The sequence below is a fragment of the Polypterus senegalus genome, chromosome 13 (genome assembly GCF_016835505.1).
Source record: "Polypterus senegalus isolate Bchr_013 chromosome 13, ASM1683550v1, whole genome shotgun sequence".
NCBI classification, from domain to species: domain Eukaryota; kingdom Metazoa; phylum Chordata; class Cladistia; order Polypteriformes; family Polypteridae; genus Polypterus; species Polypterus senegalus.
Genome location: NC_053166.1, coordinates 53,473,913 through 53,501,411, shown reverse-complemented (window position 1 = coordinate 53,501,411; position 27,499 = coordinate 53,473,913). Strand labels below are relative to the sequence as shown.

The following is a 27,499-nucleotide window of genomic DNA, read 5'->3' as shown; positions in this document are numbered from 1 at the left end:
GAGAGCGTCTTGCCTGCTGCTAAGCCCGTACAGGATAAGCAGGTGAGACGCATACAGAAAATAGGCACGGATTGTGTTAGTGTTTTAAGATTGCTTCCACAGAGAAGATTTTAACCTTCGTTTTTAAAGGATTGTTGTGTTTATTTATTGGTTTTACCCCACGTTCTTTTTATGGATTATTTATTTAATGAATTTGGAAGAACTGCACTATTTATGAACACTGTTTTAATAAAAGCACTTTTGTACTTTCAACCATCCCCTTGCTCAGATGCTCAATTTGCCTCCATTGACTAGCTCACTTTCGGTTACATTATCGACGGTGTTGGGTTCAAGGGTTCCCAAACATCAAAGGGAGTGTGGAGCCAGAACCCACATCGTCACAGGTATGTACAGTGACAGAATACAAGCTACCTATCAACACAGCTGATAGTAAACTCCTTTCTGTGCTAATTAAGAGCCAGAACAACACATTCCAGATAGAGGCATTGTCACAAGCTGCATAGAAAAACATTGTATTGGAAAGACGAAAAAGCTGAAAACCCTGCCAAGCAAAGAATAATCTAGCAATCACAACTATGGCAACAAACACAATGAATTAACCATACAAAAACTGGAAAGTTAAATCAGTGATGCTATACAGACAAATATTCCAGCATGATTTACATCTGACAGCCATTTAACTCTTTCAGGGCTGATGTCGACTTTTGTCAAAAAGAAGAATGGTAATCAACTGTAAACTGTGACAAAACCAACTGTTATGTTTTAATTGGACTCTCCTTGTCTGAAGAAACGTTAGATTCATTGGTCCGACGAGAGGTCCTGTGCTTTTGTGAGTAGCAAGGCGCAAACAGCGGCAAAAATGGTACTAAGATCTGGCGAGAGATCAAAGCGAATGCGTAAAGCGAAATGCTCCGCAGACGACATTTTGCCTATTATCTCTGAACTGGACTACGACTTGTTGGATTCTAATTTTGATACAAGTGATTGAAAACGAATGTGAGGTTCCAGCTTCAGCTGATTGGTCCCCAGCTAATCGTGGCACTGACCATATTCACCAGGTAGAACTGCCACTTAACAATGATACGAGGTAGAAACCACATTGCAATGCACTGCCACTGTGGCCACTGCTGCCCCAGCCACGCAAAAACAACCTGGCAGCAAACCTGCTGCACATTCTTCGCAAACTGGCAGCCACAGCACGCAGCAACAGACGTCTTATCTCGATTTCTGTGTGAAACCGTTGCTTTTCAGAAACTGATTTTCGGCAAAAATATTCAGCCCTCAAAGAGTTAAATAAGAACTGGGGTTGACATCAAGTATTAAGTGTATATTTACTTGTCTTGACCAGAGTTTCTAAGGTGACAACAGCATAAAACATGGGGCGTGTAGGTGGTAACCTGCATTTTTATGAATTTCAGGACAGAACAACTCAAGCACAGCAACGTCAAAATATCTTGTAAGCAATTCATCAGAAAAACAGAAAAGACCAATTATGATAAAATTATGAGTCAACTTTCCACGGAAGCACCCATCTCACTTACCCGTTTATCGATTTCTCCGTGCTGCAGCTGCACAAAGCGGGCACTGATAGCAGCAATGTAGCTCTGTTGATTAGAAAAGGCAACACGCCCGGCTCCTTTGGGGTACTTGAGCTCTGGGTCTGTGTCAATTCCTGCATAGCACACTCCTCCATACAGCCTGTCCATTATCATGGCCAGCTCCACTGTGATGGACACAAAATAAGGAATGAAGTACAGTGCTCAAGCCAAATCTACCAGCATATACATATATGTACATGAGACATAACAAAATGTAAAGAACACAGGTTCCTAAACTCATATATTTACCATTCAGACATGGTGTGCACAACTTATGCTACACACTATATGATTTGTATCCACAAACACCACTGACCTATACTCATCCACACACACACAAAGTCACCTTGGACTGATGCATGTTCACAAATACACCACAACAGCACATATGCTCTCCCACTAAACAGTTATTGACAGTAGCAAGACATGATAGAAGCCATGAATCTAAACCTGGTCAGACAGTACTTATATAACCCTACACAGTTGAGGGCTGCATTGCTCATTCATGACAGAAAGTCAAATATTAGTAACTTTCCAAAGCTGACATGCCGAGTTAAATCACTTCCCTCTTTTAACATCAACACCCATCTCTTATTTACTGTACATAATCAAAGTGTTCAGCTTCAGAAAAGACAAATTCATAGTATTAATAAACTATAGCACAAACAAGGCTTTGCCTTGAGTACAGTACACAGATCCCCCCTCTCAAATGTGTGGTTGGGCTGTAGAAGAGGCATCCATCTGCTAAACAGGAAATGGGCCTCTCTCCACAAACTAACACAACCAATCAAAGGCTCAAACAAGCTGCTACATAAGCAACCGTGAGGGGCATTTCAAAAGGTCAACATAAAAGACATACAATTCAAATGAGTTATGATGCATTTCACTACATATATGCTCATAATTACAAAAATAAGAGTAACAGACAAGTAATCCAAACACACAAAGAATTCTCTTACATTATACACATAATCAAACATTTAAATATATATATATATATATATATATATATATATATATATATATATATATATATATATATATATATATATATACACACATACATATACACACACACACACACACACACAATGTTTTATTTTAGGCCTTTTAAATGTAAACTATTTCAACAATTATGTATATTTATAGTAAAAACAAATAAAAACTGAGAATAATTTCTTTTTAAGTGATAGTTTAGAGATGTTTCACCTTTAATATTAAAATTCAGTAGAATTGTTTATTATGCTCCCACTTCTGGGGAAAAAAGTTTCTAGTACAATTTGGAGTGCTTTGCTTTTAATACACAACATTTTAATGTGCAGTCCTCTTGTATTCAGCAAAACAAAAACAAATTACCAGCACGTAGTGGACGTGGAACACCACCAACGAAAATGGTCTTTCTTGGATCCAGAGGCTGTGAGCCATCCATCACAAAATCACTATCATTTAGATTCCATGGGCGGATCTGAACCTGAAGGGAAATGGAAAATACAGGTGTACCATTAGAGTCTGCAAATTATCACTTAGCCCTTCACAATAGCCAACAATGCAGTATAAAAAAAGTCTTCACTCTGACATCAACCTCCAGCAGTGAATATTAATCTACTTTTTATGGTAAACAAATACAGTTGACCTCCTAGCTGTACAACTCTTTGTGTCCAGAAACACCCTATATCTACCAGGGAAGTGGAAGCAACAATACATAAGGAAAAAAATGTAAATGTAAGTAATTTTCCAAAACAGCCAAAATATTAAAAGCCATAAATAAAAAGTCATACAATTTTTGCGTCTCTGTACAAGTGTATATATATAACTTAGAACGTTGGTAACATATTCCTTTGTGCCATTATTGTGTAAATCTATCTATAATCCCTGCCAATGCCTGTATATATACCTACTAGCTCGAATGTCATTAATTTTTAGTGTATAATGGTGGAAGGTTAAAATTAAAAATAAGACATCAGCAATTACAGTACAAGTTTTAGGCCTCCCTGGAAGGGTGGATAGGCTCTTGGCCAGAGTGGGGGTGGATCCAGTTGTCATTGTCTATGTTAGAACAAATGACATACATAAGGGTAGTTTGTCAGTTCTGCAATCCAAATTTGAAGAGTTCAGTGCCAGGCTGAAGAGCAAGTAGTCTTCTCTAAAGTTCTGCCTGTGCCACATGCCAATCCAAGTAAGACTGAGGAGATTAGAAGGCTTAACACATGGCTCAAATTAGAACTCCTTGGAACAGACAGGACCTGTTCTGCTGTGATGGGTTACATCTGAACTGCAGGGGCACCGATGTATTGGGGAGGGTTAGGGTTAGTATGAGTATGTTACTCGCTTATTGCTTAAACTAGGGAATGGGAGGCAGGGAGTTTAGGACAGGCTAGATTTAGAACTATACATGGAGGAACAAACAGTGCAGAAGTAAAAATGTGTAGTAATGTAAATTCTAACCCAACATTTAAATGTAGAAGGAGTAAGACATTAAAAATAGCTTGCAGTAACAAAAACCTGGCTAAATAACAAAGATGGGGATGGATATAACCTAGAGGGATACACGTTTTTTTAGAAGGGATAGACAGAACAGAAATGGAGGTGGGGTTGCTGTTTATGTCGAAGAGAATTTAAATGCAAGTCCTCTGCAGTTGGGTGATGAGCCCCATCTTAGTGAAGACATGTGGCCTCGCATGGAAAGCATTTTGGAAAGAGGCCTTTTTTCAGGAGTATGGTATAGACAAACCAGTGCAGAGAGTAATTCTAACAGTCATCTTTTAAGTAATATTAAAAAAGGGCAAGTTTACAAGGGGATATTATAGTCATTTGGGACTTTAATTATCCAAATATTAACTGGGATAACCTTGGAAATAGCAGAATACAAGAGCTTTTAGAAGTAATCAGAGGTTGCCTGGATTTAGTATTTTGAAATAATCAGGATAGAATTGAAGGTGTAGAGGTGATTGAATCACTAGGGTCAAGTGACCATAATATAAGGCAATGACTAAACTTGTTAAGTTTAATTTTGGTAGGGCAAATTTTGAACAGATACAGGAAGTCCAAGAGTGTGGAGACAGTCGAGAAACAGTGGAGCAAGTTTAAGAATGGTGTACATGTAACGCAGGAAAGGTACATACCTAAATTTGGAATTAATAGAAAATTAAAAAAAAAACAAAAAAAACTCCACACAGTTAAAAAAAGAAGCTGCAAAGGAAAAAACAGCTATATAAAGCGTATGAGACTACTAACTCCAAATTGAACTGTAGGGTGTATGAGAACATGATAGCAACCATTAAGAAGAATATTTTAGGGTGGCTAAAAGGCAGCTGGAGAGGAATATAGCAGTTAGGAGAAAGATGAGCCTAAGGAATTCTTTTAGTATTTTAGTAGTAAAAGAACAGTCAAGGAGGAAGTGAAGTGCATCAGGAATAGGAGTGGATGCTCTAAACTTGCATTTTTCTGAGGTCTTCACAAGTGAGGAAGTAGATAACCTCTCATCAGTAAATGGGACTACTAAGGAGACCCTGAAGGATGTGGAAATTGTAGGGGGAAAAAACAGTACTGCACAGATTAAATAGGCTGAAATCAAACAAATCACCAGGTCCAGGTAATATTTACCCTCTAGTTCTTAAGGAGGCTAGCGAGTGCATATATATATTCCTTGACACACATTTTTAGGAAGTCACTGCCCACTGGGGGGATTCCAAAGGACTGGAAAATGGCAAATATCCCGTTATATATAAAGGGTGACCAGGGAGATCTAAGCAACTATAGGCCAGTAAGCTTAGCATGCATCAAAGGAAAATTAATGGAAGGAATTACTAAGGATAAGAATGAGCAACACATGGCAAGTACTGGAGTTTTTCTGAAGACTCAGGATGGGTTCAGAAGAGGGAGGTCATTTTTTACTAACATGCTGGAATTCTATGTGGAAGCAACAAAAGGATATGATCAAAGTGGAGCTTATGATATTATTTATCTTGACTTTCAGAAAGCATTTGATAAGGTGCCACATGAGAGGTTGGGCATTAAACTAAAAGAAATGGGAGTCCAGCGTGACGTTTGTAGATGGGTGCTGAATTGGCTCAGAAATAGGAAACAGACGGTGATGATGCGAGGAACCTTATCAGAATTGGCTGATGTTAAGAGTGCTGTTCCTCAGGGCTCGGTGGTAGGGCCGCTGCTATTTTTAATATATATTATATATATATATATATATATATATATATATATATATATATATATATATATATATATATATATATATATTATATATATATGATTTAGATAGTAATACAAGTAACAAGCTGGTTAGGTTTGCAGAAGAAACCAAGATAGGTAACTTGGCAGATAATTTGGAATCCATTAAATCATTACAGGTGGACTTGGACAGCAGGTTTGGGTAGATTTGTGGCAGACAAAATTTAATGACAGTAAATGTAAAGTATTACACATAGGAAGTAAAAATGTTAGGTTTGAATACATAATGGGAGGTTTGAAAATCGAGAATACACCTTATGACAAGTAATTAGGAGTCGTAGTGGACTCTATCAATGCAATCAACTTCTGGACAGTGTTCAGAAGACATTAAAGAAGGCAAATAAGACTTTAGAGAGTTTCAAAACTGGGCTTGATTTTTTTGAAGAATTAAATGGATAGGGATAGAGAGCTTTGTTGGGTTGAATGGCCTGATCTCATCTAGATTATTCTAATGTTTTAATGTACTCCTCTGAGCTGCAATGTATCTTGCTATGGAGCTTGCATGCTTTCCCACTGCCTATATTTGTCTGGGTCCTCCAGTTGCAATATGCATCTATCTATCTATCTCTATATCTATATATATATATATATATCTATCTATATCTATATCTATATCTATATCTATATCTATATCTATATCTATATCTATATATATATATATATATATATATATATAAAAGTCAATGTGTGTATGCATGTATATTCCAGCATCACTTCCGAACGACTGGAGCGATTTTCATGAAACCTGCTACACATGTTTCTCATTGGTCGACTAAAAATACTGTAGGGTGAAATCAACCCAACCCACTCCCTTCTGGGTAGGGTGGGGGTGATCTTGCAATCTTCTATGCATGTTATCATCCAGCTGACACTCTGAACAACCAGTTCCGAGTATCAAGTGGATGATAATATATATAACAAGACCGTGAGACAAGCACATTAGTGAATCTTCATTGTTTGTTAATTTATTTTAATTATATTTTTCTCAAACAATTTAAAAAAAAAAAAATTTGCCTCCCAGGCAATGCAGGGTATTTCAGCTAGTATTAGACTAAAAAAGATTTTTAATTTGTATTGTATTTTAGTCCAGAGATCTAAAGAATGGGTACCATGAAAGCAACATGTGGCAGTGAATTTATACTCCAGGTCCATATTCTTTAAAATCCTGGGTGGAAACTGAATAAAACATTTCACTAATTAGTGTCTCCAAACTGAGCTGGTTTGAGTCAGTGTGGTCATGTGCTTCAGTGTAATCAATAATGGACTGGCATCTCTCAATGAATTACTCCTTGCTTTGCATCCACAGTGAAGCTGGAAATGGCACTGGATCTGCCTTTGTTTCAACGTTCATTAAAACTGATAAAGCGATCAAACAGAAATATTAATTCAGTGCTTCTCCTAGAAATTGTTTTTTATTAGTAGGTAGCATTATTTCCTAATGGGGGTCTGAAATGAGTTCAAATAATGTATTGTCATTGGATTTCTGTGATAGTCATTAATTATTAATTGCAAATGTCACCCTCAAGGTTGTGCATTCTTTCAGTTAGGTTAATTCCGCCTGAGTTGGACAAATGTACTATGCCTAAATTTGTTTCACTATCACAACTGGAAAGGCCCAATTGCACAAACAACGCTCCTGATTTAACACTCAATCCTATGTTCATAGACACTGTCAAGGTCAAGCTGCCCATGTAGAAAATGCTTTTGTAGAACACACCATTGAAATTAGCCTGCTTTCTAGCTAACCTGAAATCAAAGAATTGGATTTAACAATCCAGAAAGGTCACAATGGAGATTTGCTTATGCTTCATACTGGGGAGAACCCAGGTCGTGTGATTTGGGCATTTACTGTGAATGCCATCAGGTTCGTCCTATCTGAAATGTACCTTTGTGGCACAGATTTCATAGCTAACAGAGTGACAATCATTACCACCATCTGTTGGAGCAGGGGCGCTGGCACCTATAGGAACTGAAAAGGACCACCATGTGATAAATGAAAAGTAAAAATGAATAACTTTACATATTGATACGTGTGTACTTACGGGTTTATCTTTAATAGTAGGACTTGACACGCACAAATAGAGCTTGCCATCTTCCTCTATACAAGCATCAATGAGCGCCTGTACTGAGCTCTCATCTTGAAAAAGAAGAAATGCATACCCTGCAACACAGGCAATCTCAGTTAACAGATGTACTTCTTCCACAACTGTTGACATTAATTCAAATAGCAAAGTGCATTTCAACTGCCCCAGACACATCTATGTAATGCTATGGATACAATAAAACATTGTTTTATTTGGAACTCACCTTTTGGTGGAAAATATGACTTGCTTTCTGCCTTATGAGGCCAGTCAACAAACAGGTGACCAAATCGTCGAAAACTTGCTGTGATCTCATCTGAAAGCAAAGAGATAGAGAACACATTGGCTAAGCTAAAAATGTAACGGTGGAAGGGAATATCTGTTTTATAATCTTTGACTTGTGGTTTAACACCACAGCATACTACTCTCTATAATTAAAGTTCTTTAAGTTCTGTAAGCAGTAAATAAATGTATCATAATAACGAAAGTTCAATAACTCAGCGTTTCATGAATTCACAACAAGTTTCAACCCTATGAATGGTCCGTTTAATCCTCTTCAAGTGCAATTATCCCTTTCACCTGTTTATAGAGTTGTCTGCAAACTCCACCATTCATCAAAGTCACATATAAACATGTGTTTAACTGGAATACCTTCATCGATATCTGGAGGCAGGCCTCCCACAAAGACTTTGCGGGAATAACGTTCCACTCGCTCTCCATTCTGATGGGGGAAGCAGTGGGGAGAACCCAAGCTGGCGAGACCCTGTTCTGCTCGGTCATCATCTGGAAAGCCATCTTCCATGGGAAACAAGGAGGAATGACCTTATACAAAATAAAAAGCAATATGTATTCAGGACTGTCACCGACATTTTGAAGATACTACTAAAATACGTTTTCAAGATATTTTTTACTCACAGAAATAACAAATTTAGCCACTTCTAACAAGGACACAAATGAGTGAAAACCACCACAGTTAATCTCCACCTGTTACAAAACAGTCACATTAAATTGCCACAGGATCTCACAGGAGTTATGGGCCACGCTAAAAAAGGAAAGCCTGATCCAATAACTACTCTCACTCTGAAAAGAAGTTTTGGCACCCACAGCCTGCCAAATAAGCATAACCTCACTCAACTGCCTTGACAGTTCAAGCAAATGACTGAGAGAACTGAGCTACCAAGTGTCCAGCATGACGCAAACGTGAAGTGAACTAGGATCAACTAAAAAGCAACAAAACTCTTTCTTATACTGTGCTTTACAACAGTTAACACTACCTCAGTATGCTTTACTTTTCTTATATAGGTTTAGTCCAATTATTTATATACAGTGTATGTTCTTTACAAATGCAGCATAGGTAGATTAAGTTATTTATTTAAGATCTTGCATTATGTCAGCACATGGTGACCTGAAGCAGAAATCCTATGCTTATTAGTCAAATATTTTAACCAGAACGCCAAACAAGAAAAATGAAGTATCTCCTTTATAATACAGTATCAAAGGTATGGCACTACATGCATGAAGTCAATGCTAATACCTGGCAGTGTGAATATAGCAAACAGACAGTCCTGTGCTCCTAAGCATGTGGATGGTGAATGCAAACAGGATAATCATCCAGTATTTAACCAAGCATTAGGTCTGCATTTTTCCATGGCAGAAACACCATTTCAAACTAAAAAGGTAACATTCTTGGCATAACTTTACAGAACTTGGTAGGGTATACCAAAGAATTACTGAAACCAATTCAAATCAGAAAGTCTTAAAACTGTATTCAAAATCAGTACCTTCATGATGGCTGGCTATTTTGTAAGGCTATTTAAGAAAAGGCAAATAAAATAGGATGGTACAGAAGGGGAGAGAAGGGGAACTTTTTTTAGTGATAAGAGGGAGACACATGGGAAAAATAAAGCAAGGAGATGACATGTTGGGTCAGGGGAGGTTTAAACAAAACAAGCAGTAAGAAAGTCTCAGAATCTGACCCATTATGCAGAAAAAAATTTCAGAATTGGAAAGAGGCACAACCACAATCCCAGATGTTATAAGCAGTTATCTACTGCCGAGGTATTCCCTGTCATTTGATATGAACACTACTGTGGCAGAAGTGCTGCTATTCCGGTTTGACTGGATGACACAATTTGCTGAAGTTTCTATAGCAAACAACATTTCTACCTAGAGGGTGTTATAGCCAATTGAGTTTATATCATTCCTAGTAATGTGTACAGGATGTACTGTACTACTGATAGAAAGACTATCAGGAAGTGGCAGCTCATTTACATGGTTGTTCCGTCTATTCCATTATAAGCTGGCCCTATTCTACTATACACTTTTCTAAATGGTGAATTTAGGTCCAGACATCATTTCTTTAATGCATTCACATCTAGCCAGTTCTTTAATAAAACCAAATTTCTGTAAAAATTTTAGCCAATTTTTTAATATAATCCAATTTCTTTACAAATTACAAAATGCACAGTACACTGGTTCCTCGATTTTCAATGACTATAGTAGCACTGCCAAAAAAGTGATTTATTGAAGATCGCACAGTGATTTTAGTGTTGGAGCCTGATCCAGCAGCCTTGTAATTTGCAGTTTGGACCCTGTGCACCAGTAGCCCACTTTGCTAATTAAATGATGAACAACATTCCAAAGAAGAGACAAAGCACTTTTACCTTTCTTGCTTTGAAAACATGTACAGGTGCATCTCAAAAAATTAGAATGTCATCGAAAAGTGTATTATACAGTATATACAATATATCAATATATTTCAAGCTTTTATTTCTTTTCATTTTGCTGATTATGGCTTATAGCTAATTAAACCCAAAATTTGGTAAAATAAATCTCAAACGTCCTGCCTTTACTCTAAAAGTCTACGGCACAACAATTACAAATTAATTAATATGGAAAGCCTGAACATTCCTGAAAGGCAAAAACATGATAAACTGTCCAAAGTGTTTCCTTCAGGAAACTGCCAGCCACACAAAGTCTGATAAGAAGAAGCAGACGAAGGGCAGATTCAGGACAGAGAAATGAACGTCTTTAATTAGAGATATGATAACCTCTGGAATTCAGTGCCCAGACAATTCAGTTAAAGCACAAACATTTAAACATGTATTGAACTTATTTTTCAACCAGAGAACAAAAGAAAGGAGTCAACAGATCTCTGTCCTTGCTTCACTTTTGTGAAATGACTGGTAGAATGGCCCACCACTTAAAAGGGCTGCACAGGAAACAAGAATTGGTAGGTTCAATTCACACCACCTAGTCACTGTGTGCTATTCTATGTAAATCACTCATCCTGTCTGTGCAAAGGGGACAACTATATAAATAAATGTACTGTATTGTGTCGAGTATTGGGATTAGGTGTAGAGCAATATAGAAAAGGTTGTGTGCTACTTAGCAACACAAACAGACTGCTGGATTCTTCTTTATCACTTTCATAGTATCTCTATGTCCGAATATGGTTGGGCTGGTCAGACTAGGCCCTATTTTAGACTATTCTTTAGTCCAACCCATGCCCCACCATGAGCTCATGCAATACCACCTTCAAACCTGTAATATTTGGCATTATATTTGAGCAACAGGACAAAGGTAGACTGTCTTAGGCAAATCTGCATCAATTCAGATAAGAATGCATTCCAACACACATCAGAGAAATAACATGACTTAAAAGACATGCAAATTGGATGGATAAAACATGGCATTCAAAGTAATCAACACAATAATTAACTAACTGAACACAAGTAAATGGAAGCAGGAACTGATCTGTAATGCAAAACGCATGCAGAAAAACAAATTAGCATCAAATGCTTGTGAAAAATGCTGAAATATGAAAAGCATACAGCACTTAAGGAAATGCCTCATGGTGCATAAAACAACCCATCTCTAATGCAAATAACAGCTAATTCATTTAAAGTAACAAACTTAAAGGGAGCCTTATGCCAGGCATACACTGTGAGATTTTGGCACAATTTTAAGCCTGATTTTTCGAGTTTAAGCCTGAATTTGAACTTAATTGGCCATTGTTTCATGTGCTGCATCAGAGGTGTCGTGATGCCTCATTGCATCCAACGATTGGGCCATCATCAATTGGAAGCATTTCTGTCATATCATAAATTCAGATGGCTGTCTTGTGGTCGGAGCAGTCTCACAACCAGATTTTCTGATGTTGTCAAATTAAATTGAGTATCAACCATAGTATATCCTATCCATCCATTATCCAACCCACTATATAAAACTACAGGGTCACAGGGGTCTGCTGGAGCCAATCCCAGCCAACACAGGGAGCAAGGCAGGAAACAAACCCAGGGCGGGGCGCCAGCCCAGCACAGACCATAGTATATCATACATTGCATATTGCTGTTGTCATGCTCATTTTTACATATTTGATTTCAAAAATCTAAATATAACATGGCAACACACATAAAAGTAAATGGCCAAAGACAAAAGCATCTTGGGAAAAGTACTGGAAGTACCCAAAATAAACACAAAATACAGTAAATTACATAGACAATGTTCCTCAAATTCTCTTTGTAAAACAGATAGACTGTATTGTACACACCTCAACAATCGGCACGTCCAGTTATGATTTTTTCTCATCCTTGTACTTTCCGAGCACAGTAAGACGCGAGTCAGGAACACAACTCTTTTCTTTGTTCACATTTTGAGAAGCCTGGGGCCAACATTGTTTTTTCAATGGGTAAAATTATCCATCAGGGCCATGTACACATACAGTTTAAGCACCCACGTCATGGCATACCAATCGAACCATATATGAACACTTATTATATCATGCAGTGTGCGTAGCTGCTTGCTCAAGATTTCTAAAAATTGTAGTGTATGCCTGGCATTACACTTTTACAACAAGGAAGCCCTTATAATGGTTATTATGTACTAAGCTGTTGCCTAGCACAACCTGTTGTGACATATTTCGTGGTAGCTAAAATAATTTAGTTAGTGAGGAAAGCAAAAGAAATAACAAAAAGCCAATTGAATTAAGCCTATTTGCGCTCTCTTGCTTAGCACTAGCTCTACCTAACTACTCTTGGAATTCTATGATTCTTATCACAACGCTTCACATTTAGAAGGTACACATGGCAGATTTTCTGTGAACTGTACGTAATAATATTGCAAATGCAATTTTTTATGCACTGGAGGTCAGCTAACCTTTGTTACACTACAAACATCTACTTAAAATAAAGTAACCCAAAGAAGACTGGGTTCTTTAAAACTGTAGTGACTTCCACTTAACCTAAACTTATAATCTAATAGATAAATGGGCCTTAGTGTGAAGGTCAACAATATAATCATCAATAAAAATGACTCCTATAACAAAGTTAATGGACTACTGTTCTCCCAATACAGCCATTTCAATAGTGGAAATGTCACGTTTCTTTCAAAGGAAGATGCATAAAGCTGACTGCAAGTGCAAATGGATGCAATCACATGTTTTGATACACCAGTTATGAAGCATTCACAGTACTGATTTGATTTATTTAAATGCCAATTGTGGAACTTAAAAAAAAATAAACAGTCTAATCAATTGAAGTTTCTGCAGCCTCAGGAGGACCCACGTTATTAGGTTTTTCTTAAAAATCAAACAAGCTGTCGCTTCCTGCTGAGACTATTTTTTTTTTTTAATTTACATTTACCTCGCCGTCTGCCAAATGTCCTTGCTGCATGTAAAATAGGGGAAAAAACAAAGAATTGAAACAGTCACCAAATGCATTATTTTTCAGTACAGCTTCACATCTGACCTGCTGTTTAAAAAACTGACAAAGATTCTGGATTCATACAGATGGTGGGTACCCTGCTTCATAGAAGTAAATAAGACAAGAAATGGGGTGCATGACAACCTACCCAAGTGTTCATTTCTTTCCTCCTGGTATTTTGACACTTGAAAGGCCACAGTAAAATCTTATATCAAGGGTAGAGTGGAAAGGGTTGAGATCCAAGAAGACTATCCAAGCTCCAAACATGGAAGCAGTAAAGCAAGAATTTCTACACCTCACTATTATTATTATAATTAGTATTTCAAAGTGGCAAATGTTGCAACCCTGAGGACTTACACTGTTGACACATCGCTAAGCACTACTTTCAGTAATTTAACATATGAATAGAAATGGACAAGCTGTCTTACCATTCATGGGTAGAGGGTTGTCCCCAGGAGGGTGAGAGAATCCTAGGCGACCTAAAACAACAACAAAAATAATAATAATAATAATGCAGATGCATAATTATGGTGAAACAATAGTTAACATCCATCTTGTTAACTGTCCAAAGCGGTGGTGCTGAGAGTGCCCGATGATGAGCTGGTATCATGCATACATTTCTGCATTTCAGGTGGAATGGGCTGCTGTTCCACAAGACCTTGACTTGGGTAACCTAGATAACAAAAATGGTTGGATGAAATTGTTTTTTAATAGCTATGAATGGAGCTCAGGAATGAGTTTGCAATGAAGAGACGTGTGATGCACCTAGTTATTTGTTCTGCAATCTCCTTTTACAAATAATAGCAATGCCACTTACTAACTCTTTTGACATTGGTTTTAACTTGTGAAATCAGAATTACATTTGCTAGCATACCTCTAAACAGAAAGGTGAACACAGGTTTGTGCTAGGAAACAAAAAAAAAAGTGACATGTTCTTATATTCCTTTTAAAAGCAGAATCCTCGTCTACCAGTTGTCAGCACGCATGTCCCACCCTTGTAGCTTCATCTGAATGGGTGTGCCACAGCATGTGTGTCTACATCTCTTATCTGCCTTCTTACTACAACATACAGCATAACAGATCAAATGCTTATCTAGCGGGGAATTCTGAAGCATTTAAGAAGTGTTTGAAGACTCTCTTGTGCAGTCAATTTCTGTCTTACTGATATTAGCTATTAGGTTTTATTATCTAGGAAAAGATGCTCCAAGGTAGTGAAGATGATGGGCTCAGTAACACCTGCAACTCCCCGTCATTTTCCTTATGTGTTCAGGCAACTCTACTGAAGTGCCCTAATTTTTCAGTTCCCATTTTAGCCCTCTCTATGCACATACTGTATTTCTAGGTTACGAAATTATTGAAATAACCAGTGTGATATTTGCTGCATCAAAGGTGTGAAGAGGTATGGAGAAAGAGAAGAGTGGAAAGAAGCCATCAGTCTTAAGTTGATTATTCTGAGCTTGAAATGAGTTTTGGTGATTTTAACAATTGAGATGGGAGCTTGCAGGTAGTGTCTTTGGCAACAAATGCTTAGACACCTTTTCTATTTATAGACCACACAGTAGGGAATTGCTTTTACAATTTCTAAATCCATGCAGAAAGGCAGGACACATTAGCAGATGATCACTAGCTAGTTATGATGTATCCATGTTTGATGCAACGAACTGAACACATCAGTATAACAAAGTGAAGATCAAGAAAAACAATTGCTCTGATCTTGTGGGTTAACTGAAGGGGGTGGGGATTTGTCTAGGGGTTGCAGGTTGGTAAGAAGGAGAATGCAACATCCTACATTTCTCATAAGCAACCCACAGTAATGATATGCAGTTACTGCTCTCACAAAAAGGTAGTGATAATCCAGCAAATTTCCTTAATGAGCTGATGCAATAAGTCTGCTTTGTGATGCCAACCACACTCCTCTGCTGGTCCTGTCTGTTAACATTGGATTGCAGTGTGGATTTGGGTCACATGTGGTGCCTCTAGCAGAGTGCTGCTGCTGCTGCTGCTGTATTAAAACTGGCTTAGTGCTCAAAGCTTTGCATTCCAGGCCCAAACAACACACAGCAGCTGGGTATTTTGTTGATGAACGGATTGTTCCATTATTCTCGTATCATTGAAATCATTGAAGGTGTAAGCAGTTGGATTAAAAAAAATCCAGGGGCTTCTATGCTCACATCTCCATATGAAATTCTTCAAGCTCTTCTGTTTTTTAACTCTATTCAAGTACTGCGAGATTGACCAAGTGCCATTATTCCAGTGACACTGCCACCACCAAGTCACAACACACTACCATATATTGTCAAAACATGCATATTCTAAACTGCAGTCCCTATGTTCAAAAGAAAGCTTTCTTTTACAAATCTGCTGTCACAAGAAATTAATTGTGTTTCAAAATTAATGAAAAGCAGCATTTAATTCACCTTGGTGCCACAGGAAACAATCCTCTTTCTTCCAACCAACATGCATCTCATAATTTATAGAAAATAATATCCCAAAAACAGCATGCCAAACAAATTGCTCAGTCATACTGCATGTGAGCCAAGGTAGGGATTTGACTCCAGAGTTTTGTGGTTGTAAGCTTGTCTCCTTAGCAGAGCTATGTAGCAGAGCTCAGTGCCAGCCAGCACATTTGCTCTCTTTTAGCTTTTCAGGAGTGTACTTTAAACACACTTGTTTGATTAAACTAAATGGCTGCTTTATTTGAGATATCTAGTTACGTCATTAGTCTGAGGGAACATGCAAGTAAGAATTTCATTGTACTATGTAAACAATGGCAATAGATGTGAACATAATGGGGAGTTGTTCCCCCATTTTCCCTTAATAATTTATTTGTGCACAGTATAAAAGGCATCAACAATGAGGCAAAGGGGCACCGGCCAATGTCAGTTCCTCTTACAGCTGCTGAAAATTAGCCTACTCAATCTTATCTGACTGAAACTAAAGTTGTTTAAAATGCCATGGCTGAGGAGCCTTTGGATTATACGGAATTCACTAACATGTTTGTAGAAAAAGTACATTCCGAGCCTTGTCGGATGGAACAATACCAAGCGGACAACAACAGTACTTGAATATTGTTTCAAGGGACTTCATGTGAATGATGAGACCACCCACCACACCATAGCATTGCTATGTATTGGCTAGTAATATCCACCAGAAAGAACACAAGGATAGGTTTTCACCCTTTTTTAAATTCTTCTATCGGAATTAAACAGACCAGATTTTATTTGTCCATTCCTCCTGTGTCCAGTGTTTATGTTCCTTAACATGCTACAACCAAGTCCTTACTTTTTTGATGGCAAGAATGGAACTGACTTGCTTCTTCACCTACCATACCTGGTCTACGGTGGGATATGCCAACAGTTGTGCATTCCGATATGCCTTTTTTTATACCACTGGTATACTCTGCAACAAGCTGAGTTACTGCATTCCATAGTTTACTCTGTAGAAATCTTGTCAGCTTCCTCCAGCACTTTTTAAATTTCAGGCCACACAGAATCACCTTTTTTTTTCTTTAAGCAATGACCCCTACTCAATGCACCTGTACAAAGACTGAGTGACAATTCTAGCTAGGCTGCTATGACCTTTTTACTCAGCCATATGCTGTTGAGTCCAGTTAATACAATTCATGCCATGTTCTAAGCAATAGTTTTTTGCTCATTATCACTTTGTAAAAACACACACATCCTCTCTTTCACAAAATGTGTTAGTGCCAACCTGCTTAATTATAATGACATAATTAAAAATATCACTAATGAGTGGAATGGACTGGTATACTATACTTAATAAAGTGGGCATACAAATATAAGAAGAAAAGTAGCAAATTCGAAAACATAATAAGGGTATGTAAAATTATTTAAATCATCGTATCTAATGCTGAAGATTAATATTTTTCCACTTGTTTTAGCACAAACCTGGAGAACAGGTAGGCGAGATGGGTATTGTAAGCACCAAACAAATTTATTAAGCTCATAGAGAGTGCGGCAATGCACTGTTATCAGTACATGCTCCCAACCAACAGATTGTAAAATTGTCACAAATGATTCTATGGACCCAAAACTAGGTGTCAGAAAAGGAGTGAGCAGCTATGTTTCACCTCAGCCTTGCTTTGATGGCAGCTAATGTGCGTTATCTACACACGTATTAATATAACTCATTATTGTGACTGCAAAAGGTCTTTGAATTCTTCATTCAGTAAAGTTCACTAGATGAAAAACAGATTTCTGGGAGAAAGGCTATGTAGAATTTATTTCAAGGGCTTAAAATAATTTTCTCAAGCCAAGGCCAACTGAAACAGATATAAATACTAGTTTTAGAAGGAACAGTAAGGCAACTCTGTAAAACTGATGCTCCAAAAGTAAAGGGCCACATGTTAAAAGAATTGTCTGCTTAGTATGATTGTTTCTTCCAACATCTCAAACGCATGCACGTTAGATGGATGATGACCTAGTGTGAGTCAGTATGAGATTGTGTGCAAGTGTGCCCTCTGACAGACTGGCACTCCACTCTAGAGTTTGTTCCTGCTTTGTATTAATGCTCTCAGATTATGCTCCAGCTCCCCAACAACCATGCAATAGACAAAGATGGTTTAAATCATTACATTTATACATGCTAAAAAAAAGCAAAACAATTCCTTGAAAAGAAATATGATTTTTTTTAAATAAAAGGTAGTGCGTTCATATGCAAAAGTAGGCTAATGAATGCAAATGTAGTGTCTAAAAGACAGAATGTTGCTAAAGTAAGGGTCTGTGTTATTTAAAGAAGACTGCTCTTTTTAAATAGTTTGTATCTAAACACAGATCACTGAATTATTTGGAGAAGCTCAGTCTGTTCAGGGAGCTAATGTGTAAATGGCATGAGATGCACGGTTTAGAAAACACATTCAAGACTGTGGTGTATTTAGTAGCAAGTAAATGCAAAGTGCCCAGCTATTTAACTGGGAACTGCCTGCTTACAAAATATGGATCAAAATTCAATGTACTAACTATTTAGACAGGAGCTGTCTATGTTGTTGATTTGTAAAAAAAAGATGCTTTATTTGAGACAGGTTATAAAAGGTTACAACAATGCTGGGAAGGTGATGTAATTTGAATCAGTTTAAGATACAAAATAACTTAATACATGCTTGTACACAAATGTAACAGAAAATAAACTGAGCGCATGTATTGAGGGCGTCAAACAACTAAAGTATTTTTAAAAAATCACCCTATTTTCAAAAATGTTTTTGTGAGGAAAATAAAAATTTAGATTAAAAGCATTTTTTGGTAATCTCCTGAAGATTTTATTTCACATGTGTACAAAGACATGCCTGTGTACGGAGTACTCCAACACCCCACCCACAATCTTAAAACCATTCCACCCTTGTGTGAGCTGCACTCTTGAATTTGTCACTGAATGCAGGTTCACCCTAACTGGTAACTGGAACCTGCATTTTTATGTTCTTCAGCTCTCTTCATTTAAACACACCCAATATCTACTTTCCTTTTTTAAAGCACTGCGCACCCCTCCCCTCCCTTTTTAGATCATTCAATCTTTCAGAGATACAGTTACCAAAATGATCAGTTAGATGCATCATTGTGGGGCACTTTCCTTGAAATTATATTATTTTTATCAAAACCAAATACACTCCACATCCATTTTGGTGGAACCGACTCAGCCCTTTTTATTACATTGCTGCATAATGCCTCACCTTCTTCAAAAGAACAGCACTGATAGAATCTCCTTCTACTCTTTTTAATATACTGTTAAAAAGCAAAAATCAAATTAAAAAGAGATTTGATAACTACATAACCCAGCTTTACTGAGCTGAATGATTTACAGTCTGTTTGTGTAAAAACGTTTAAAGGTCTCTGGAATATATAAAGCTAAGTAAATCTGGGAACACTCCATTAGAGGCTGGTGTTTTTGTTTTTAAGCATCTCAAGGCCACCAAAGTACAGTTTGACATTTGTAACAGTAAAATGTGGAAACACAGCAAAAAAAAAAAAAGTCAGTATTTTGGCACTGCTGTGGTAATAGTCTCCAAGCCGTTATTTATGTATTAATTAGCAAAATACCCACGCTTCGCAGCGGCGAAGTACTGCCTTAAAATTTTTATTAAGAAGAAAATTAAACCTTTTTAAACTTAGGAAAAATATACCAATAAACCTTTTTAAACTTAGGAAAAATATACCAATAATTACTTGTTAAGGATCTCTTTGTATACCACATTGCGAGTTCGGCCATCCGGTTGTAATATGACCAAGCTGTGCGTTGAGCTTACTCTTGAGCATGCAACGTACAGTTGGCCATGTGAACTGTAATCTTGTTTCAAATCGCACAGCTTGGATTGCTGCTGTCATAATCGGTTTGAGTTTCATGGTTTGTTTCAATTACGACAGTATTTGTAGGACTTGTGTTGAAGAGACATTCGGCATCTGTCAAGCATTGTAAGTAACTACAGGTTTCATCGATAACTTTACATCCAGCTTTTGAGAGTTTAAACATTCATAAACATCAAAGTGTCCACTACTGAAATCGTCACCTGTCAATCTAAGATGTTTAAGAGGCATTGGCGGTTGTCAAAAGGCGTAAAATATTTGGCCATTTCGGTACACTTGAAAGCGACAACCGAACAATTCACCGGCAGCCATCAACTCACATGCAGATGCATAGGTGAAGGGCTTAAGCATTTCACTCTTCTAGTGTTCCAGTGTAGAATAATTATCTCCTGTGCCATCTTCAGTCCACACCTTGAACCTGTCCCAGTCATACAATACATAAGACACAATGTTCCTCCGGATATCAAGAGTGAGCCTGATATGGCCGTGCAATATGTAACAAAGAGAATGGAAAAGGTAGGTGCCATCTCCGGGCATGGAAACCCCTGGGTATGTGACAGTTCTTTGATTGATGGTGATCACCTCGATAGACATGTTAATGGGGGTACGGTTGGAATGATAAAGGAAATGGGTACCTGAACAATGTAAAGGAAGTCTAAAATACCTAAACAATAACTATAATCGTAATAAATGAACAATAAAACAGTGGAGAAGCCGTGGATTAAATAAAAAGGCTGTAGTTATCAGCAGGGAGACGTGAATCCCGTGGCGAAGCAAGGAAGGGAATGTAGAGACTGGAGCGACGGACGGCCTTATATAGGCAGGCAGCCAACAACGTGGGAGGCGTTGGGATGGGGGACCCAACACCGCCTCACACGGTGACCGAGCTGCAGTCTATGGACGTACAGTGGTGTGAAAAACTATTTGCCCCCTTCCTGATTTCTTATTCTTTTGCATGTTTGTCACACAATGTTTCTGATCATCAAACACATTTAACCATTAGTCAAATATAACACAAGTAAACACAAAATGCAGTTTTTAAATGATGGTTTTTATCATTTAGGGAGAAAACAAAATCCAAACCTACATGGCCCTGTGTGAAAAAGTAATTGCCCCTTGTTAAAAAATAACCTAACTGTGGTGTATCACACCTGAGTTCAATTTCCGTAGCCACCCCCAGGCCTGATTACTGCCACACCCGTTTCAATCAAGAAATCACTTAAATAGGAGCTGCCTGACACAGAGAAGTAGACCAAAAGCACCTCAAAAGCTAGACATCATGCCAAGATCCAAAGAAATTCAGGAACAAATGAGAACAGAAGTAATTGAGATCTATCAGTCTGGTAAAGGTTATAAAGCCATTTCTAAAGTTTTGGGACTCCAGCGAACCACAGTGAGAGCCATTATCCACAAATGGCAAAAACATGGAACAGTGGTGAACCTTCCCAGCAGTGGCCGGCCGACCAAAATTACCCCAAGAGCGCAGAGACGACTCATCCGAGAAGTCACAAAAGACCCCAGGACAACGTCTAAAGAACTGCAGGCCTCACTTGCCTCAATTAAGGTCAGTGTTCACGACTCCACCATAAGAAAGAGACTGGGCAAAAACGGCCTGCATGGCAGATTTCCAAGACGCAAACCACTGTTAAGCAAAAAGAACATTAGGGCTTGTCTCAATTTTGCTAAGAAACATCTCAATGATTGCCAAGACTTTTGGGAAAATACCTTGTGGACTGATGAGACAAAAGTTGAACTTTTGGAAGGCAAATGTCCGTTACATCTGGCGTAAAAGGAACACAGCATTTCAGAAAAAGAACATCACACCAACAGTAAAATATGGTGGTGGTAGTGTGATGGTCTGGGGTTGTTTTGCTGCTTCAGGACCTGGAAGGCTTGCTGTGATAGATGGAACCATGAATTCTACTGTCTACCAAAAATCCTGAAGGAGAATGTCCGGCCATCTGTTCGTCAACTCAAGCTGAAGCGATCTTGGGTGCTGCAACAGGACAATGACCCAAAACACACCAGCAAATCCACCTCTGAATGGCTGAAGAAAAACAAAATGAAGACTTTGGAGTGGCCTAGTCAAAGTCCTGACATTAATCCAATGGAGATGCTATGGCATGACCTTAAAAAGGCGGTTCATGCTAGAAACCCCTCAAATAAAGCTGAATTACAACAATTCTGCAAAGATGAGTGGGCCAAAATTCCTCCAGAGCGCAGTAAAAGACTCATTGCAAGTTATCATAAGCGCTTGATTGCAGTTATTGCTGCTAAGGGTGGCCCAACCAGTTATTAGGTTCAGAGGGCAATTACTTTTTCACACAGGGCCATGTAGGTTTGGATTTTTTCTCCCTAAATAATAAAACCATCATTTAAAAACTGCATTTTGTGTTTACTTGTGTTATATTTGACTAATGGTTAAATGTGTTTGATGATCAGAAATATTTTGTGTGACAAACATGCAAAAGAATAAGAAATCAGGAAGGGGGCAAATAGTTTTTCACACCACTGTATATCTACAGTATATATCTATATATCTCTCTATCTATATATATATCTATATATATATATCTATTATCTATATATATATCTATATATATATATCTATATATCTATCTCTATATATATCTATATCTAGCAAAATACCCGTGCTTGGCAGTGGAGAAGTAAAAACAAAAGGAAACATTTTAATAATAACGTAACATGATTGACAATGTAATTGTTTTGTCATTGTCATGAGTGTTGCTGGCATATATATATATATATATATATATATATATATATATACACACACACACACACACACATACACATACACATACACATACACATACACATACACATACACATACATACATACATACATACATACATACATACATACATACATACATACATACATACATACATACATACACACACACATATATACTATGAGGTGCCAAACAGGCAAATAAATTGATTTTATGAATATATAAAGTCGGCGTCAGAATATATAAAGTCAAAACTTGAATATGTAAAGTCATTCCTGAATATATAAAGTCAAAACCTGAACATACAAAGTTAGCGTCAGAATTTATAAAGTCATTCCTGAAATATATAAAGTCAACATCGGAGTATATAAACTCTCTCCTGAATATATAAAGTGAAAGTCAAAATCTATTGATTGAAACGACTCTGAACTGAACTAAGTTAACAAAAACGTATTCAGAAAAATAAATTAAAAAAACACTGTTCGGTTAATGTTTTGAAAATGAGGCATGTGCCCTGCCCAGGATTGGTTCCTGCCTTGTGCCCAGTGTTGGCTGGGATTGTCTCCAGCAGACCCCCATGACCCTGTGGTCGGATTCAACGTTTTGGGAAATGGATGGATATTCCAGGGCTGACTTTGTATATTCCGACGCCGACATTATATATAAAATTTTTGACTTTATTTATTCCGACAGTGACTTTATATAATCAAGTTTTGACTTTATATATTCGCGAATGACTTTATATACACAAGTTTTGACTTTATATAGTTAAATGTAGTCATCATTGCATAACGTTTTCTTTACCATAGAAATTTAAAGACTAAATTCAACTTCCATTCCTAACAAAGATATTTCTGGCGACTAAATAGAACCTACTTTTATCCAAATTCGAGTTATTGAGCTGTCGCCTGCCTGCCTGAATAAATCACCCTCGCTTCGCTCTTACTTTTTTACCGTTCATTTAATCATGGCTAGTGGCGGAAAAATTATAAAATGGAAGGAGGATTACACTGAGTATGGATTTACCAAAACAATTATTGATGGCGAATCGATTATTCATAAAGCTTCAATTGGTGATCTGTTTTTCTGTGTTAACCTCATATTTTTTCATACTTCTTCTCAAACCAAGGGGGTGCAAGGCTAAAATGAATCGGGAAGCGCTGATCAATGTAATCGGTGAACCAGGAAATCATGCATTGACAGTAGTTCCCCTATGCTTGTGATTAAATGCATGATTTTTTAACGTGTTATGGAGCACATGCATCAAAGCTTCTCAGCTGTGCTTGTGCTAAGAAAAGGAACTATTCTAAAAATAACACGATTGTCAATGTAACCTTTTGTAAGTAGTGCCTGGAGGATTCAGTGTGGAGAAACTCTAGACACAGTGTGCGTATTAACTTGTGAATTTTTCTGTGAGTAGTTGGTGGCAGCGTCACAAAGTCGTAACACTGCGTAAGTAAGCTGTTAGGAATGAGCCTGCCAAATTTCAGCCTTCTACCTACACGGGAAATTGGAGAATTAGTGATGAGTCAGTGAGTGAGTGAGTGAGTCAGTCTGTCAGGGTTTTGCTTTTATTAGTATAGATTATAAGTAATGTTAGTTATTAAAACCATGTTTACTAGTTTAAGTTATAATACCCATTAGATTATTAGAGAATTTACATCAGGGGTCCTCAGTCACAGTCCTGGAGGGCCATAGTGGCTGCAGGTTTTTGTTCTAACCCGGTTGCTTAAATAGAAAGCAATTCTTGACAATAATTTAATTTCATGGCTTGTTAGTACTTCAACTCTGCTGTCAGGTAATTCTCATATCCTAGATTTTTTTTCCTTTCTAAGAATATCACCCAAAAGTCTAAAATGGAGTAATTCTCAGTCCTTCACTTTCCTTCTAAGTATTTAATTAAACCGAATAGTGTGAGATAAATACACACAGGTGTAAAGGGTAGCAAGCTAAATGGAGAAATGCTGGTCTCTTTTGTCATTTGGACGCAATTAAAACCCAAGAATGCAGCTGTTTAAGACTAAAATAAGCAATAAGGGTTCAAAATCTTAACGAGCGAGACAACTAAAGTGAAGCAGAAGTGTTACTTGAGCGCTTCTTATTAAGCAATTGGGTTGGGGCAAAAACCTGTAGCCACGGCCCTCCAGGACCGTGATTGAGGACCCCTGATTAACATCATCATTAATACACAAAGTTATGAAAGGGCAGACTGCATCAAACAGTCTGAACATCACAGGCCTCAACATGAATTCTAATCAGAAGGAATGTCTCTTCAATGATTATAGTTGTTATGACTATCTACAACTCAATGGGATTTTCTTAAGATTTTTGTTAATGAAAGCTATGACTAAAAATCATTTGAAAAGTCAAGTAGTGTGCCTGTGGTTGGTTGAGTTAGGCAAAATTCTCCTTTAAGTTAACTGATGAACAGGCATACTATTTTGAACAATTCAAAAGATGACAGGCTACTTCCTCACAGTTGAAAAAGTCAATTGATATATCTGTACTGGAAAATCATTCCTGGACAATCAATTTGCCAAATTCTGTTCATACACTATAGTTCTTAAAACACACTCAGCTGAAAATCACTTTTCTTATGCTGCCAACAACACAAAACAAATACTTAACCCTGAAGTGATACTGCACCGTGAATAAGATGAGCAATGCCAATCTTGGAACAACTTTATGAAACACAGAATTCCACATAAATCTAATTTCAATATACCATGCTACTATAGTGGAAGCTGTTGAAAACAATTGAAAGAAAATGAAATAATGACCATAATGAGTATATGTCAGTAGCACAACACAGACAGCAAAGCTTTTTTTGTACCTGAATGTGAGTATTTAACATTTATTTATAGTGTATAGTTCCCTGCTCCCTCCAGCAAATCAAAAAAAAAAAACAAAAAAAACCTGAAGATCTTGACACCTTTGTTGACTGATGAGAGATGTCATTCTTTGTAAACATCACACAGAACCTCTGAAGAACCAAAAGGAGCAAACTGACTACTGAAAACAAAAAATAAAAATAATAAAAAATAAACAACTGCAGTCTTTATAATAATCATTTCATAAGGCCCTTATAATATAATGGCAGGGAGTTAAAGCATCACAAGATGGTAACTTCCTAAATGGGTTCAGTCAAAATACTGCAATTAATGATTCCTGAAACAAATTTGATTTACATGTATCTGTGGTACGTTGGGATCTCCCCTTTAACCTTAGTTTATGTGCTCATTTATTATGCAGCCTCTCCTCTCTTTATAAAAAAAATTGTTCAATGGTAAGTTTTTCCTATAAACCAAAAAAACACAAAGGTTTAAAAAAATTTTAAAAGTTTAAAATTTTTTTAAAAAATGCCAAAATTGACAGAATCAGATAGGAAAAAATTAAACACCAGTTGTTTTTAGTATTTTTTAATAGAAAACAGTGTGATGGCAACAGTATGCAAACTGCCTCCAAATCAGTCCTTACACTTCAAGGATGTCTTTAATACATACTGTGTGTACAGTGGAGATACTTAAGCAAAATTAATAATGAAAGTAAACGTTAATTTGTTAGGAGGTAAAAGCTCCAAGAGTGAATGTGTGATAAAGACCCATTAAACATAGAGAACATAATGAGAATGTTATTGTTAGCTAAATAATATCTACCATCTTTCTAATAAGTAGAGTGATGTACTGATGACTCTGGAGTAGTGTTTACTTTAAAAAAAATGTAAAATGGCTTGTATCTGTACACAAATAAGGTACTGATAAAAATTGTCCATAAAGGCAATTTATTTTCTTAATGTTATATATCCATCCACTTTCTGCATCTTGCCTGAAGAAGGGCCCTGAGTTGCCCTGAAAGCAACATATTGCAATCTTTTTACTTAGCCAATAAAAGGTGTCATTTTGCTAGACTTTTCATTGTTAAGAATGTAAAGACATTTTCGAAAGGGGCCTACCAGTAAAAATGTTTTGAAACAAATAAAAAAAAATAAAATAAAATCATGTCACATGTCAGCTAACAGAGTTCTCAAAATGGCGAAAAAAAGAAAAACACAAATATCGAGAATTTAGAGATGAATGGACACAGTGGCATATGCATTCTCAGCTACACAAGGTTTCCTCATGTGCTTAACATGCAAGGAAAAACTTTCAAACAATAATACATTTAATACTGAAAGACAGTTCACTACAAAATATCATCTTTCATTGAAAAATACCCCACTGGAGATGCAAGGAGAGCAGCAATAACTGAACTGAAGCTAAAAGCTGAGCAGAGTAAAGTAACACCAACAAACTACATAAAATCTTCAGATAACATAGTTGCTGCCAGTTTTGTAGTGTCTTGGGAGTTTATGAAACATTAAAAGCCCTTCACAGATGTTGAATATGTTAACGAGTGTTCTATTAAAGTAATGGAACATCTGTTTACCAATTTCCAAAATAAAAACGATATAATTAAAAAACATTAAAGACATGCCATTATCTGAAAAGACAGTCAGAGAGAGGACTGTGAAAACGGGCAACAGCATCAGCAGTCGGCAAATAAGATTCATAGTCGTCTCAGTATTTCTCTATCGTGTATGCAGAGTCATGCGAAGTAGATAACACTGCACAGCTCTCTCTTCTCTGTCATCTCTAAAGGCCCTCAAGAAGAAATTCTCTAACTGCTCCCTCTAAAAGGCCAAGCAGCAGAATAAGAGTTACTTCAGGCTATGGGTGACTGACAGGCAAAAATGTCAGTATTGAAAATATGATTTCTGTTGCAACTGATGGTGCATCAAGTATGACAGGGACACAAACAGGATTT

At 37.2% G+C, this 27,499-nt stretch overlaps 1 protein-coding gene across 2 annotated transcripts in view; it reads right to left on the bottom strand.

The window, feature by feature from the left end:
* Window positions 1-27,499, bottom strand: part of cpeb4b (cytoplasmic polyadenylation element binding protein 4b) — an 80,440-nt gene that overhangs the window by 12,784 nt on the left and 40,157 nt on the right. Inside the window, exons 5-11 of one of the 2 annotated variants that reach the window (XM_039775858.1) lie at window positions 14,055-14,105; window positions 13,567-13,590; window positions 8,576-8,746; window positions 8,151-8,240; window positions 7,886-8,004; window positions 2,955-3,069; window positions 1,542-1,723 (exon numbers count right to left, since the gene is read on the bottom strand). In XM_039775858.1, coding sequence (XP_039631792.1) covers window positions 1,542-1,723; window positions 2,955-3,069; window positions 7,886-8,004; window positions 8,151-8,240; window positions 8,576-8,746; window positions 13,567-13,590; window positions 14,055-14,105 — 752 coding nt within the window. The remainder of the gene's footprint in view (window positions 1-1,541; window positions 1,724-2,954; window positions 3,070-7,885; window positions 8,005-8,150; window positions 8,241-8,575; window positions 8,747-13,566; window positions 13,591-14,054; window positions 14,106-27,499) is intronic. The other variant, XM_039775859.1, reaches the window with a different exon arrangement.